At 35.2% G+C, this 16,635-nt stretch overlaps 2 protein-coding genes across 4 annotated transcripts; both read right to left on the reverse strand.

Annotated features, from left to right (window-relative positions):
- Positions 1 to 499: 499 nt before the first annotated feature.
- Positions 500 to 10,625, reverse strand: LOC107018547 (mRNA-decapping enzyme subunit 2). Of its 2 annotated transcripts, none has more exons than XM_027917302.1 (8): positions 10,312 to 10,625; positions 8,790 to 8,941; positions 8,117 to 8,244; positions 7,627 to 7,722; positions 4,502 to 4,654; positions 2,718 to 2,821; positions 2,576 to 2,643; positions 500 to 833 (listed from the first exon to the last, which is right to left on the reverse strand). In XM_027917302.1, exons 1-8 carry the CDS (start codon positions 10,389 to 10,391, stop codon positions 595 to 597), a joined length of 1,020 nt encoding a protein of 339 aa, XP_027773103.1. In that variant the 5' UTR covers positions 10,392 to 10,625; the 3' UTR covers positions 500 to 594. The 2 variants fall into 2 exon arrangements, with proteins under 2 accessions (XP_027773103.1, XP_015074541.1); XM_015219055.2 differs by lacking the exon at positions 500 to 833 and adding an exon at positions 894 to 1,336.
- Positions 10,626 to 11,474: 849 nt separating this feature from the next.
- On the reverse strand, positions 11,475 to 16,074 carry LOC107020784 (GATA transcription factor 8-like). 2 transcript variants are annotated; one of them, XM_015221282.2, is made up of 3 exons: positions 15,897 to 16,074; positions 13,833 to 14,091; positions 11,475 to 12,608 (listed from the first exon to the last, which is right to left on the reverse strand). In XM_015221282.2, the coding sequence occupies exons 2-3, from the start codon at positions 14,052 to 14,054 to the stop codon at positions 11,847 to 11,849; spliced, it is 984 nt and encodes a 327-aa protein (XP_015076768.1). In that variant the 5' UTR covers positions 14,055 to 14,091; positions 15,897 to 16,074; the 3' UTR covers positions 11,475 to 11,846. The 2 variants fall into 2 exon arrangements, with proteins under 2 accessions (XP_015076768.1, XP_015076769.1); XM_015221283.2 differs by lacking the exon at positions 15,897 to 16,074 and adding an exon at positions 15,091 to 15,281.
- Positions 16,075 to 16,635: the final 561 nt, after the last annotated feature.

The raw sequence follows: 16,635 nt of genomic DNA on the forward strand, positions 1-16,635 counted from the left end.
ATGTAGAGTCTCACTATGATCCACGACATATTTTTCGCATTTAGGGTTCATTTAACATGAATTAGACATTTTTAGTTTTTCATGTGTAGTCTATGGATCTTTAGAGATTCGACTGATTAGCTTTTACTTCCCAATTTTTTTCGCCACAAGCCAATCACTCATATTCTCCAAATATTTATGGACTAACAACGAAAAAAGTTGATTTTATATTTCGAGACCCCTAAACTCTAAAAATTGTGTGGATAGCCAGCGATCTTTGAGTCAAACAAAATCGATCAGTCGTATTCTCAATTTAATGGACTAATACACATGATAAATTGAAAAAACTCAGAATTCATGCCTGATGACTTTACAGCTCTAAAATATGGTGTGAATCATGCGAAGGCTATGAAATATCGTTCACTAGGTCATTATGAATGAACCAACAAATTCTGATGTCAAACAAAGTCGGTGGCCAATCATATTCTTGAAAATAAGTGGCTAATACAAACCAGAAAAGTAGGAAAAATCACATGAATTCTTGTTAAAGAAAAAGTGGCACTGATCTTCAAAGACTATTGAGTATCGTTCACTTAAGGTTATTGATCTAAAGCTCTAAACTATTCCTTTTCCTCTTTTGAAGGATTGTTGTGGATTATAACATGTGCAGCAATATGATATTTTTACCTTATTAAGAGAGTACTTACTAAGATATCTTGCCATCTTTAGACATATTTGAATTTCATGTAATAATTGTAGATAGAAAGTGGCACCTTGTATTATGTCATAAGCAGCAACCAGATTCCCCTCCAGCTTTTGGGTTGAACTGACAAACTTGTTTGATTTAGCATTTCCTACAAAATACAAAGCAAACTCTTCCAAGATATTTGAGAGGTTGGTCAACACTGCAAAGGTGGTGTCCAAATAAAAAGGAGTGTTTTTTGTATTAACTTCAAACGACATGGTGACTATTCAATACAAGGTTCTTGTATATACATACTATACATACAACCCAAACCTGAAAGCAAAAAAGAACAGCCACAAAACTATGAACTTGTCTAAGCAGGATTAACATGAAGAAGAGTCCTAGATTTCCTTGTAGTGAAGACGGGGAGCTAAACAAAATATGTGCACATGAAACACAACAATTAACCACGACTACACTCTACACTTCAAGAAGAGAAGCCAGCTTCCATTGCACGATATATTGAAGCAGTGTCAAACCGGAAGTTTCTGAAGCTTTTGCCAGGACCTGTGTCCTGGGGACGTGCATCAACTGCAGGTTTGTTCAATTGAATCTCAGCTAAAACTGAGCTGCTTCCGGTGGAACTATTTTTTGCATTCCACACACTTAATCCTACATAAAAGAACTAAACCTTATTAGCCATTTGAATGAAATGTTGTGTCCTAACATCAAGATGTTAATGAAAGTTAGTGTTAAGACTTCCGCTGGACAACGCAATGCAACCTCTCCATAGTAGGCTTCATTAAACACTTTTTTAAGCTAGTACGGTATTGAAGGTAGGTAACTACCATCGTTCATATCCTAAAAATAACTACACCAGTCTTCCCAACTTTTTCTTAAGGGAAAAGTTAAAAGGAGAATATACACCATTGTTTCAATCTGATTTGACTTGGCGAACGGTGCAAAAGAGCTGAGAAGTGTCATTGAAGCACAACTGGCGCATCTTTCGTATATTTATTACATCTCAGGGATCCCTAATGAAATCATCTTCAAGACTTTTTTTGATAAGGAAAATAAACCTTGTATCTTACAAGACGCTTCACATGAAAAAACAAAGGGGGGAGCGGCATGTATCATATAAACTAGTTCTACCCCAAATCTCCTTTACCAATAAATCGAAGGTCAAACCAGCTTGTGGCTGGTTTTGTCGAGAAGAAAATTGGATCAGTTATGCGTTATCAGTTTCGTGATTGTTGAGACCAAACAACCAAAAGAAGAAATTAGAATCCCATCCTAACCACCTGTTTTCTTTGAGGGTGGGCATGGAAGGTGGAAGAGATTCAAATAGATGCATGTAACCAACGAGAATGGTCAAGGGACTGAAAGACGGGAGATCCACCTTAACCTTTATATGGGCCTAATAATTTATAATGCTTGAAATGTTTACTTATACCGTCATCTTAATTACATTACTGTCCCATAGATTGATGCAAAGAGTAAAGTTTCCACTTTTTCGGAAACAATCTTTCTACCCCACAAAGGTAGAGGTAAGGTCTGCATACAGCCTAGCCTCTACATACCCCACTTTTAGGATTACATTGGGTATGTTAGTTGAAATGTTTACTATGACAATCATCTCCCTTACCTTCATATTTTCGTAGTTTGATGCAAAGAGTAAAATTTCCACATTAGCTAGATGTTAGATTTTTTTATTTTTTTTTGAAATAGGAGAACAAGGGTAAAGTTAGCTAGATGTTAGATATACAAGTAATCTGCAATAAAATATGACTACTAAACTCAAATAGGGAAAAGATTAAATAGGCTAGTCAAGAATGAAATAAATGTGCTAGATAGAAGTGATAGATAGTACAGAAGAGAGGATTTGAGGCAATGAAGAAAGAGAGACTGCACCTCTTGAAGGTCTATCAAATCTAGGAGCTACAGGAGGCTGATGTGCTGAAATCCAAGATCTCAAAGATCTGTGAGAAGTTAAGAATCATTAGAAAAGAAACAAGGGGATCCGCTAAGTTAACAAGATAAGCATTTCACTCACGATAAAAATGGAGAAACCATGTAGAGCTTGAGTCCAGTCATCCCACGAGATATGATTTCGTTAGTTGCTGGTTGAAGTTCATCCAGTCTTTGCCATGCAATTTCCTGAATTCAAAGAGCAAATCTACAAATGTTAGAACTCACAAAAGAAGCAGTCACATGTTTGCATGCACTGGTGCACTTGTGTTTAGAGAATAATCATCTATGCTAAAGTAACAACTGGGAGAGCAAGAAAGTATGTCCATGTTACTATAATTAAACTTTCAAAAGATTCTCTGCATCTAGATGAAGAAGCGGTCATTCTAGATAGCATCTAAAGTGTTGAGATCATGCACAATCCATGACAGCAAAGACAATCCTTGGGAAATCTTTAAGTAAATGAAATCAATGGTAACTCAATACACCCCTACCCACACCCACACCCACACACAACAATGAAAAGGTCTGAACACTTAATGTCCAAGCAAATAATGGCTTAAGAACATCCAGCTCAAATGTAACAGCAGAACACACCATACAGAATATAAATCTCATTCACAAAACCTTTCTACATGACATGATACTGAGAAACATGAAGTCCAATGGAGGTAAAATTCCATAGAGATCTCCTGCTCTAAATAGTCATACAAAGTAAGATAGTAAGCTCAGAATTATCTATTAAAACATGGGCTTTTAAAATCAAAACTACAACAAACCAGTGTAGTCCACAAGTGGGGTATAGGGAGGGTAGAACGTAAGCAAACCTTACCCCTACCTTTATGGGGGAGAAAAGTTGTTCCCAATAGACCCTTGACTCAATAACAACATAGCCAGTAAAATCCCACAGAGTGGAGTCTAGGAAGGGTAGTAATAAAAGGAAAACCGGAATTAAAGAAAACGTGGCAACTAATAGGAAAACAGTGCAGAACATACACACAAGGAACAGTAACATCAGAAAAATCTGATTACCTAAACATAATAAACAACAGATGGTAACACACAAAGAAAGGAACTACATGAATAACACTTATACTACGACAGAAACGGTGCTTAAGTGTCAAGGCTACCATCAAGCCAAATTCCGTTGAAAAGCAAGACAACGCTCAACTACCTACTAACCTTCTACACTGATCCGCGACCTCCATACCCTCCCATCTAAGATCACATCCTCGGTAAGATGAAATTGTGTCGTGTCCTATCGAACACCTCTCCCAAATACTTCTTTGAACTACCTCAACCTCTCATCTCACACACTATATCCAACCTCTCATCCTACCCACTATATCCAACCTCTCACACCTCCTAGGGCATTTGCACATCTCGTCTTCACATGCCCAAACCATCTCAGCCTCCCTTCACACATCTTGTCCACCACGAAGCAACTCCCACCTTGTACCAGATATCCTAATTTCTAATTCCAATAGACCTTTGACACAAAGGAAAAATTCTTGAAGCCTCAAAGCAGGCTTGCAGGGAAGACAGTCAAATAGCAATATACATAAATACATACTCTTAAAGTCAACAAAGGCAACCAAAGCAAATGATACTGTCATTATTCTTAAAGACAAAGGTAGTGAATAGACCACCCAGTAATTCAAATTTAGTAGCGGGGACAGCATACCATCTATTAAAAATAGTAAGGAAAGGAACTTTAACTTTCACACAAGAAAAGGATTTTGATTGATGGCTTTGAATTTCATGGAAGTGTTTTTGCGATATTAATCTCCTTTGAAGCTTTAACTTCTTTTTTTTGAATCTGGTTACATTCTTTGAAGCTTTTAACTTTGACAGAATATTTTGACTTACACTAATTTCTTTTTTGGTTTGTGGGGCAAATGATGCATCCTCTTTCACTCCCGCTATTATGTAAAGCCGCACTCTTTGCTGTCCAAAAGTCATTTCAAGGTATTGCTCTTTCTGAAGAAGTTTTGAGACATCAAATCCTGTTTCCTCCAAGACCTGCATCAAATACAAAGCATAATTTAGAAAGTTGAATCAAATTGAGCATTGCACAAAGATAAACCATGGATAGTAATTTATGTAAGATGAGAAATGGCGAGGGAACCCCAAAAAAAAGAAAGGAACAAAAATGTTGGGGCCAAGCTCCTCGGAGAATAATCTTATCAACTACATATAAACCCACCAAGATTTTACCATAGTCAAAGTCTTCAACTTAGAGCAGTCAGATCCAGTACTAACATATTTATCAGAAAAGATTAAGAAACTAAACTCAACTATAAGATTTTCCCTACACTAATCCTAGATTAGTCCATTCATATGCTTTAAAAGGTTAGCGCTCTTGCTCATTGTATCCCTACTACTCCTTGATTACTGAAAAAATGAACTACTGTCGACTTTGTTTCGACTCCTACATAGCTTTAAACTGATTTCTGACAAACTGATCAATAATAAATAAATATATTTGTTAAGCTACTCAGCTATTATTTCTCTTTTCCCTTTTGAATCACAAATAAATATATTCATGAATTAAAGGATATGATTCTTTCTATAATCATAACACACTTCTCTTTTCTTTCCAAATAGTCTAGAAGATGTACTAAGAGATGGTCCTCCAGATCTGCTTCTGAGGTATTGTTAACTTCTGCTCATTCCAGCTCTCCAGTAAACTCTTAACATCTAAAGGCATTACCAAAACACCACCACACAAATTAAGGATAGTCTCCCAACATCTCTGTTGCTCGGACTCTTTAAAAATGGTGACAGATGCATGTTGGATTCTCCAAAAATAGTGCATTTTTACGAATTCGACACAGGTGCGGCGACAGTTTTGGAGAGTCTGAGCAACATAGCTCAGTGTTGCTTAGCAAATTTACAATGAACAAAAAGATGAGTGACCGACTCCAAAATTCTCCCTGCAAAGATATCATGTCAATTGGAACTTTCTCTTGAAAATTCTCAAAGACATAGGTTTTGAAGGAAAATGGCTAAATTGGATTGAATTTTGCATTTCTAGTGTAAAATTCTCGAAAGGGAGCCTTGGAGCAACTTAATTGTGTTCCTGTGACCACTAGGTCATGGATTTGGGCCGTGGAAGAAGATAATATAATGCATGCATTAGGGTAGGTTGTGTACAGCACAATTCTTTGGGTGTGGCCTCCCCTAGACCCTATTAACACGGAATGCTTTGTGAATGGGATTGCCCTTTTTCTACCCTAATGTAAAATCCTGAGTTAAGGGAAGTCTTGAAGGCTTTTTTCATGCAAAGGGGTCTTAGGCAGGGCGATCCACTATCACCGTTCCTAGTTTTGCTAGTCCTTTCGTCTTAACCACATGTTTAGGATAGCCAAATCAAATTATTGGATCAAGGGCTTTGATAATCAAGTCATATGGTGATGGTCTAGAAATCTATCACTTATTTTATGCCGATGATTCTCTAGTCCTTTGTGATGCTGAAATGGGATAGACCAGACACCTTAGGGCTTAGGGCAATTCTGACCATCTTTGAGGCTCTATCTTCTTGGTGAAGATACTTTTTGGTGAAGATCTTTGAGGTTCTATTTCTGGTCTTTACGTTAACTGGAACAAGTGTTCCATTTTTCTAGATACATAGGTGACTAATATACAATATTTGGCAGGTAAACTTGGATGCCAAGTGGAGTCACTACCCACTAAGTATCTGGGATTACCTCTGGGGCCAAAGAATAAGTCAATAGAAATATGGGATGATGTCCTAGAGATGTGATTTAAAAAAATTGGGCTGGATGGAAAACCCAATATTTATCTCTGAGTGAGACGCTGACTCTTATCAATTTTGTGTTATATGTCTTCCTTACTAATATGATGGCTATTCTTCCTATCCCCAAAGGAGTGGAGAAAAAGATCGATAAATTAAAAAGAAATGATTTTTTGTAATCCTATGGTAATAAAGTGCATAAGGGCTTTAATATGGTAAAGTGGGAAGTTGTCACTTTAAATTATAAAATAGGGAGGCCTGGGAATAAAAAGCTAAGTTTGCAGAAAAGGAACTTGATACAAAGATGGCTAGGACTAAGGAGATTCAACTCAGAAGAAATGGCAATATGGAGAAAATTTATTCTTCAGAAATATGGGTTAGAGAGTCGGTGACCACTAAAGAAGTCAGTAGTCCATTTGGTTGTTGTGTATGGAATACGGAATCGCTGACAGGATTTTCACGAAAATGTGGAGACCATGGTGGAAATGCTAGAAAGACATCCTTTTGATTAGATCATCGGTGGGTCATGGCAGCCTCCAATCCACATACAGGAGTTATAACCAAGGTGGCTCTTGGAAAGGAAATTGTCCTTGGAAACATACTTGGAAAACCAAAATACCAGCTGAGGTATCCTTTCGATTGGGTGAGCATTTTTAAGGAAGGCCTTCATTTCCCTTTGGAAAAAAAAAAGGCGTTGGGAAAGAGAGGAAGTTGCAGAAGTGCTTCTTGACAAAGTAGGAGGAGGTGAGTCTTGTCTCGTTTCACTTTGTCATACTCGGAGGTCCCGAGAGTACATGCTAGACGAAATGATGGTGGCTCCCATACGGGAAATTGTCAGGTTCTTATGGATGCATTAACTAGAAATTGGTTGGAATTGGACTCTAAGGCACCCTCATAAGAGACATTGGATGTAACCAGCCTTCAAAGGTGGAGGAGTAAAAACCAACTTCCGATTCAATTACAGAAATCATGAGCTTTAGCAGCTTCGGTTCATTAAGGTATTATTTATTTATTTGTATATATATATATATACACACACACACACACACACACACACACACACACGCACAGACACATTCTTCTTTAATGGACATCATTACTCTATCCAAAAAGAGTAATTTATCCATATAAACACATCTCCTGCAATTGAAGAACTGGAAAACATATACACTTCCACAAGCATTCATGAGATCTTTAATGTCAATTGGAGAACTACATAGAAAAGAGAACTGCATACTTCTCTAACTGCACATGAGTGGTCCTCTTCATCCTTGTTCTTTTTCCCACGTGGAAAACTCCAACTTGAACCCTTCCATCCCTTTACTAGCAAGCACTGCAGTTGACATAAATAATCAATGACATCTAATGCCTTTAAGAAAGTGTCATAAAGGATTACAAGGATATGCACCTATTTAATTTCGTAGATAGCAGCACTATATATATGCTTAAATTGAGGAAAATCATAAGAATAAATAGAAAGAGAGAGAGTAAAGACTGTAGTTAAATGAACAGTCCTCAAAAAGTCAAAGCAGCAACAATTTGAGTTCCGGTAACATATTAGTTACTTGGTCATTCATGATTATAGGTCCTAAAAGTCGCACGCTCAATAAAGCACCAATCACCTAACAGAATAAAGTAAAGATACCTTTCTTTTTAAATGGTAACAGTAATCTTATAAAGATACTATTTACAAGGAACTATGCTGCTTCGATGCAAACGGTACTTACCCGCTCAAAAGTCTCATCAAGGATGATGGCCCCAGTTACAGGAACTCGAACCTTGTAAGAGGTGAAGTCCTTGAATATGTCATCTATGTGAGGAACATATGGTTTTAAAACATCACAATTGTTAAACACTGTAATGGATTAAGGAAATCCCGAATGTTCATATACTCAACCTCAGATACACCAGCCAAGTAGAAGTAAGCATAGCAACTTACGAATGAAAGTCAGAAACAGTGGCCCTATATTATATGTCCACCTTACAATTTCACAATAATTCTTTCTTTAAATTTTATATTTCCAGTCTGTATAAACATGTTGCAGGTTCAAGGAGCTATCAAAGCAAAGTTGAAAAAAGAAAGAATACAAAGACAACAATCAGCCCTAATTAAGAGAAACATCTAAACCCTTGGGCCAAAAGAAGTATATACAATGACGAGAGACTATGACTATGGAAAACATAGCAATATGATTGAAGTCATGCTTTATGATCAACCGTGTGGAAAGCAAGTCCAAGTGGCTAGTTTAAATGCAAAGAGAAAAGGGAGAGGGCATTCAAGTTCAAAAGAGCAAATCATGCAAATTAAATGAAACAGTAAGTTGTGTGCAAGATCGATATAGGATTCCCTGCATATAAATAATTATAGATCTGGGTTTAGGTTCTATCATCAAAGGATACTTAAGGATGTAAATTCCTTGAGGGTTATAGACTTCAATGACGGATTGTTGTCCACAGTATTGTCTTCATAAAACCAATGTGCGCACTCCACAAGAAACAAAATCCTCTCAAATGATTGCTGATCTTCTTTTGGCACGTTCAAAATAAACCGACTGTGTCAAAGAAATAGAACACATCCATCAAGGGAAGACATACCAAATGCATAACCTTGCAATATCTACCATTTACCAAGTAAAGTCAACTGATATCACAAGTTTCTACACCCAACTTCAAGAAATTGAAAAAGAAAATAGGAAACGCTATATGCAAGGACAGAATGCATCTATATTTTTTTTTGAAACTGAAAAAAACAGAAATAAAGGACAGAATGCATCTACTATCGAAGTCATAAGATTTCTTGTCCATGACTCAGAGATTAAGCTTGATTAAGACTTACGGTGTTAATAATATTGACAAAGGGAAGCCATCTGTATTCCTCAAATAAAATACTAAAATGAAATTTCAATGACTATGTCAGTTTCAAACTATTTTGCCATCTATGTATACTTTAATCCTTTTGCTCTTTCAACACCATTTCATACTGGTACTGGAACTCCCAACCTATTTACCACACATAAAGGTGAGGGATGACTAGCATTGAGATAACAAGTTGAAAGTTCCTGTTTCGAATTCCAATTTTGACACTTAGAGTGAGCACATATCCTCTAGCCTTGCTGAGCAGAATTAACCGACTCCTTTTCAATGCGGATCATAAAGTTTTAAGCTAAAATTTAACAAATGGTAGGTCTGAACCCATAATTTTAAAAATACAATGGGCTTAATGGTAATAACCTTATAGATTGAACCTATAGAGTTGAAATCCTAGATCCACCACTAAGTAAATCCTTTATCCAATCTTGCAACACTATACTTTGGGAAACTCTCATAGACAGTTAAAACTGATTAAAAATCTCAATTTTGAACTTAGGCCAACATGCAATCTCCGAGTACACTATCTCACAGTCAAGACCAATGTATAGATTGAATCACTACTTATCAAGAAAATTAGCTTGAATCATTAAAAGATACAACAGGAAAATTCTAAATTCTGAAATTGTGAACTATACAAGTACACCATTTCACATCCGAATCCAAAAAATAATTTAAATCACAGAAAAAAAAACAAAATTAAAATGTTAAGATTTTGAACTTATGAACCTTTAAGTGCACCATTTCACATCCAAATCCAAAAAAAATAATTTGAATCGCTGAAAAACACAAAAGAAGAACACAAATTCTCAACTTATGAGCACTACAAGTACACTATTGCACAGCCAAATCAGAAAACAAAAAAAAAGATTAGCTTGAATCACTGAGAAATACAACAGGAAACAGCTAAACTTTGAACTTAAGAACATTAAAAGTACACTCCTTCACATCCAAATTCCAATCCAAGAAAATAGCTTAAATCACTAAAAATTACATTACATCAAGAAAAAGCAAAAATGAAGTTTAGCAGAATCACATAAACAGCATAGCGCACCTGCAAAGATCGTCAATTAGTTCCTTCGGAGGAAGCCCATTTTTCGATGGAGCGCTAGAAGATCGATTCAGCCCTGACATTTCCGATACCTAAAAAAAAAAAACTAAAACCCTAATTTCGATCTGGAGATTTTGACGTACGTATATACATATACTACTACGTATTTTTGTACGTATAAAATTGACAAGTCAAGAGGAAAGAGCTTTCTTCTTAAAATTGAAACTGAAAACAAAAAAGCTCTTCCTCTTGATTTTTCCCTCTTTCTGGTTCTCAGCTTGTTGAAATTCACTGAGTGATGATGGTGAGGGTATTTTCGGAACTTTCATATTATTTGCCATTTACTTCACTTTTTTCACTTTATCATAACACTAATACGGAATAAAGGTGAAATATTTCGGTATTAAATTTATATTATATTTGGTTAATTATATGATTTATTCTAAAAAATTACTATTATATGGTTATGTAAATGTAGTTCAAATTTAATTTTGAATATTGCACCAAATTTGAGATTATTTTTAGGATAAATTAATTCAAGGATTGTAATTAGTCTACCCTCCACAAATCAAACAGATTCTTTTTTTAAGTAAAAATCCGATTCTTCGTTGCACTAAAGTTCTAAAACGGTTACATAGGACACCAATTGAAGAATCAAACTTTTGAAAAAATAATACCGATATCAAATTGAAAAAACTGAGAAACTCAGATTTTACATTACGATTATGATTAATGATTCTACTATATTTATGTTCATCCCTACTTAGAATTATGATTAGCGCTCAGTATTAGAATTTGATCAAGCATTCAATGTTTAAACTTGTGATCTTATGATTTGCGTTGCAACTTGCATTCGTTTTTATTTATTATCATAACTAACGTTGGGCATTAAAATTCTATTGTATAGGGATCATTTGGTTTAAACTAAGTTAAGTTTGAATTATCGTGTTAAAATTAAACTAGTTATACATCAATATTTCATTTGTCCCACTTTATATGATTTAAATTTCTCCAAAAAAAACAATATATTTCTACATTTACTAACAATTTAACTTTAAAATGTCTCTTTATCCTTTTGGAAGTGACTTTTAGCCACACAAATACTTATTGATTGTTTGATGTTATTACTTTAAAAATAATGTGTTACATATATTCTATGATAAGACTTAGTAGGAAAAACTTAAAAATAAACCATTACTATTTGAGAATTGCCTGATAACAAATAAACTGCAAAAAGAATTCTCATCCTAAGGACAAGAATAAAAGCCTTAAACCTCTAACAAGACCAACACTGACCCAAACTAACTTTTCTTAAACTAAGAAACTTAATTAACACTAACCTTAGCCCTTAATCTAATCTCCTAAAATATAATCATCTAACTTTTTTTTTTTCTATTTCCATATTACATTACATCCCTATACAGAAAGAACATTGAACAAAGAAATTGAAAAGAAAAAAAAACACTAGCCAAATAACACTAAGAACTGAAATGACAGACTCTATGACTAGGAAAAACTGTTTCTCTGCTTCTTTTCATTCACTTGTGCTCCTCCTCAACCGACACGTTGCTCGGATTGAACTCCGGTTGGTTGGCTATTGCTGGTGATGAGGTCCTGGCTATGATGTCGTTGTCTGGGACGATGGTGGTTCTCATTTCAAGAACCTTCTTGTGAGAGTTTGAGTGCAATGCTGGAACAAATGTAGGACTTGCAGCTGGCCTGTATTCAGGGAAGAGTCGTCCTGACTTGTAACGAACACCACAGGCGTTGCAGAGAGTTTTTGGTCCCATTGGACCAGCCCTCCATTGAGGAGTCTTTGTTATCTCGCAATGCTGGCATTTCCTAACTGCTTGTTGTGCCACTGGATTCTGATTTGTCTCGACCGGAGCTAGAGGAATAGAGAATTTGATCTTCTTTTTCTTTTTCTGTTCTGGTTCAGCCGGTTTCAGAATCTTCTTCATGGGAGACTCCGCGAAATTCTCTGATTCTGTTGGAACAACTGGAGCAACAAATACTGGAAAGGGATTAAAAGTTGTTGGGCGAGGACGCTTGGTCCGAGCACGTTGTGGACCACGGTGGCATGGACTAAGGGGTAAAGTTTTTTCCCCCGAGCTGGAAAATGACGAGCTGCTACTGCTGCTGCTTTCAAGCACAGACACAGGACTTGAAGTCTGGAACTTGCCTTGGGATGACGGCTCTTTCTCAACAGGAATGTTTTCTTTCCCGAGAGTCAATCCCCCGCCGGAGAAAGAATCCTCCACAAATGTTGAAAGCCATTCAAGCTGGACAATATCCTCATACTGTAACACAAGATAATAAACATATCAGACAAACAGTTCAGACTTGTAGTTTGAAATACAAGTTTCTATTCACAGACTATATGTTGATTTATGACTCTCTTTATGTGCAAAATTAACACCAAAGCAAAAGAATAGGTAGCCAAACATAACTTGGTAGATGTAATGTCCCTTTCTATGATGACTAAACTTTTAAGAGAATGTTGGTTCAATTTTGCACTTAGTTGCACAATCTTGCTGGTGCAAATTGAATGATATATCTGTCATTCATGATGATGGCAAGGGATGAAAGTTGAAATAGACTGGACTTGACAATCCCAACTACCATGATGGAAACACCCATAATCATTAATTACACTGAAGTCTGAGCAAGTATCATATGGCTAACCACCAAAGAGTATGGTGGAAAGAATGGTTTTTCCTTCACACTTAATCAAAGGTCTCGGGTTAGAGTCTTGGTATTCTAAGAAACGCATAGTATGAAGCATTTCTCCATTTAGTAGGCTAGGCACTACAATGTACGAATTTCAAACTAGTCACCACTAATATGAAAGAATGACTGTATCATCAGTATCCCCTCCCCCCTAACTAGAAGTTTCAAGTTTGAGCCTTGGAAACGGAGGAACTCCTGATATGGAGCGCGTTTCTACATTTAGTGGTCCCTATGATGTGCAAAATCCAGAGTAGTCACTACTAATATGAAGGGGGGAAATAACTTCAGCATATGTGAGGTATTCTCTCGCCCTTAATAACTAGAGGTATGGGTTCAAGCCTAGGAAATGGAGTATGGGGTCTTTCTCTCTTTAGTGGGCCCTACGGCGTGCAAAATCCAGATTAGGCATCCTTAATATAGCAAAAAAGATGACTTCACCATATGTGCTAGCATCAGTCTAACGCTCAACATAATCAATATTAATAGAAAACATATTGTCTTGCACTTCTCTAACACCGATTGCACAGCTGGCTGGCAGATACCAACAAAATTATATGATAGTCCATCAACTAATCATCATTAAATCCCCATTAAACAGCTAATATCTCCAATTATGATACAATAACTTAATCATTCACTAAGCAAAACATATTAAATCTTTACATCTAATCACCTGATTGAGACATAAAAATAGAACTAGACCCCACATGAATCACTTAAACTTGACCATTTTTCATTAAACACAAATTTAAGTTGTATATACCGACAATAGTAGAGACAAATATAATACTCACCGGAACTGAGAGCTCAGCCGAGAGGTCGGAGGCAGAATTCCGGTGGCTGCCAGAGAAAAGGGAGTCGGAATCCGGTAAGGGGTCATTCCAAATGCTTGGAAAATCTTTGCAATCAGTAGAACTAAGGCCAACATTCTCATTCTCAAGAGGGAAATCAATCAAATCATCTATGTGGTCAAAGAAGCTGCCACAATCTATCTCATCTACCACATTTGACCCCATAGTTTCTTGATTCTTTTTCTACTCTAAAAACCTTTACCTGCAAAAATTTAACATAAAACCATTAACAATGACCCCAAAAAGAAATTTCATCAACTTCTTATTATCCAAAAAATGATAGTTACATTTTATATACACATTTTATAGGGACAAAGATGAAATTTAATGTGAAGGGTAGGGACCATAAACCACACCATATACTTAAGCTGGAGCCAGAGTGTCAAAATGGGGCGTGGCACATTTAGAAGAAAAAGGTTGAATTTTTTTTGGAATTTTGTTGATCCAAAATGAACATTTATCAAATTTCTTGTAATATTAAGAAACTAATTTCAAAAAGAAAAAATTGGGGAAAATTATCAAAATTCACACTGAGTGTACAGACAAGGAGAGATATTTGCAAGAAAAATGGATTTTTTAAAACATTTATTGGAAAATTGCAAATAAATGCAAATTTAAAGCAGACCTTAAAAGTGCAAGAACTTGTAGACTCAGTGTACAGAAAAAGATTCAGAGTGTCCAAAATTGTCAAAAATGCATAAAAATAATCTAAACAAGGAAAAAGATGGAAGAAAAATTGGAACTTCTATGCCTAGACATATCTAGTAACTAAAATTTGTTGGCTCATTTGAAGCAACACACAACAAAAAAGACTTAAATCTTTTTTCTCTATGCTTCTCTGTTTATGAACCAAACATACTTGAAATTTCAGAAAAAATGGAACCTTTTTTTGTTCTTCCCACTCTTTTCTTAGTAGTAAACAAACATACAATATGAATTTTTTCTTAGGAAACAGTGAAATTTCAGGAAAGGCTCAACTCCCAAGGAAACTGCAGAATTTTCATAGTCTCTGAGAAAGTGAATGAAGAACCAGACAGTAGACTCAGATTGAAATTGTAACCAAAAATAAAGACAAAAACTTTGAAGCATCCACAAGAAAAAATGTACCTACATATGAAATAGATTAACAGTATGTATCTTAAAGAAGACAAAAGCAAAACCCATATATTTCTTGGATGAGTAAATGAATAATACTGTGTACCTTGAAGGAACTAGTAGAAGGAAAAGAGATATGAAGGTTTATGGTGAAAAAATGGGAAATGGAGTGAAGAACATTAATACAACACTAATTAGACAGTTCATATAACAAGACAAACTTTGCAACAACCACCAAAAAAAAGAAGTGTACCCCACAAATGAAATATATGCAATTTAAAGAAGACAACAGTAAGAACCCACAAAAAAAAAGACTCCATTTTTATGAATGAGTACAATGAAATGGACCCAAAAAGACAGATTTTTTTCAACATCCACTAAAAAAGATCACATTTTTACTGTCATAAAAAGAAAAAAAAAATGATAGAACTACATTTACCTTGAAGAAACTAGTAAAGAAGAAGTTGAAGGGATATGAAGGGGTTTTGCATAAGTTGGAAAATGTACAAGTAAACAACACTAAACACACAATAGCCTCAAATAGAACTAAACCCAAAAAATAAGACAATCTTTGCAACACCTACATAAAAAGATTACATTTTTATAATGAATGAAAGACATATACCTTGAAGAAACTAGCTAGAAAAAGGAAAAGGGAGATGAAGTGGTTTTGAAGAAATTGGGAAATTCAATGAAGAACAAGAAAGACTTTAGCCTCAAATAGAAATGAACCCAAAAAAGAGACAAAAACTTTGCAACAACCACAACAAGAAAGCCTCCATATGAACTAGGATTAACATTATGTATACCTTAAATAAGACAAAAGTAAAAACCCACACATAAAAAAAAAAGATCACATTTTTTTGAGTGATTACTATGATTTAACATAGAAAAAGAATGCATAATATGTACCTTGAAGAAACTAGCTAGCTATCTAGAAGAATGAGAAGGGAGTTGAATGGGTTTTTTTTTTTTTGAAGAAATTGGGAAATGAAATGAAGAAAGTTTTTAAAAGGAGAAGGGAGAAGTAGGAGGAGAGTGATTGATGGGTTGGTAAGGGAATTGTATCAAAATGCTAGCTGTATATTTTAGTGTCACCACCACTCACTCATATCACCCCTCCATTGTCTTGATGTTTAAGTCTCTCCTCCCTCCTCCTTTCTTCAATACACCACCATGGGTCCCACACCCCTCTCTCAGTATTTTTTATTTCTTATTTTATGTTTTGGTGAATTGAAGAAAATATTAATTAAACTAAGACCTCAAGTGACAATCATTTTCCATAATAAAATTTTATTAAAATGATCATATTTTATGTGAAAATCTTTTGTATTATGTTATATTGTCTGATATTTATTTAATTGTATTTCATTATAATAATTAAAAAACATTGAGACAAATAATATGAGATTTTCTTATAATTATACCATAAAGTGAGGCAAGTTTCTGTAATAAGAATTACTATTTAATAATCTAATACAAATGATAGCTAATTTCATATATTTTTAAATTTTTTATTTTAATTTCATATTAAATTATAATGATATATAATTTTATATATTATTTATAGCTATAATGTATATTAGGTTTATATTTGATTGCTTTAAAAGATAAAAAGAGAAAGTAGGATACTCTGTTGCCTGTTTTTGCC

Source organism: Solanum pennellii, chromosome 5 (assembly GCF_001406875.1).
Source record: "Solanum pennellii chromosome 5, SPENNV200".
NCBI classification, from domain to species: Eukaryota; Viridiplantae; Streptophyta; class Magnoliopsida; order Solanales; family Solanaceae; genus Solanum; species Solanum pennellii.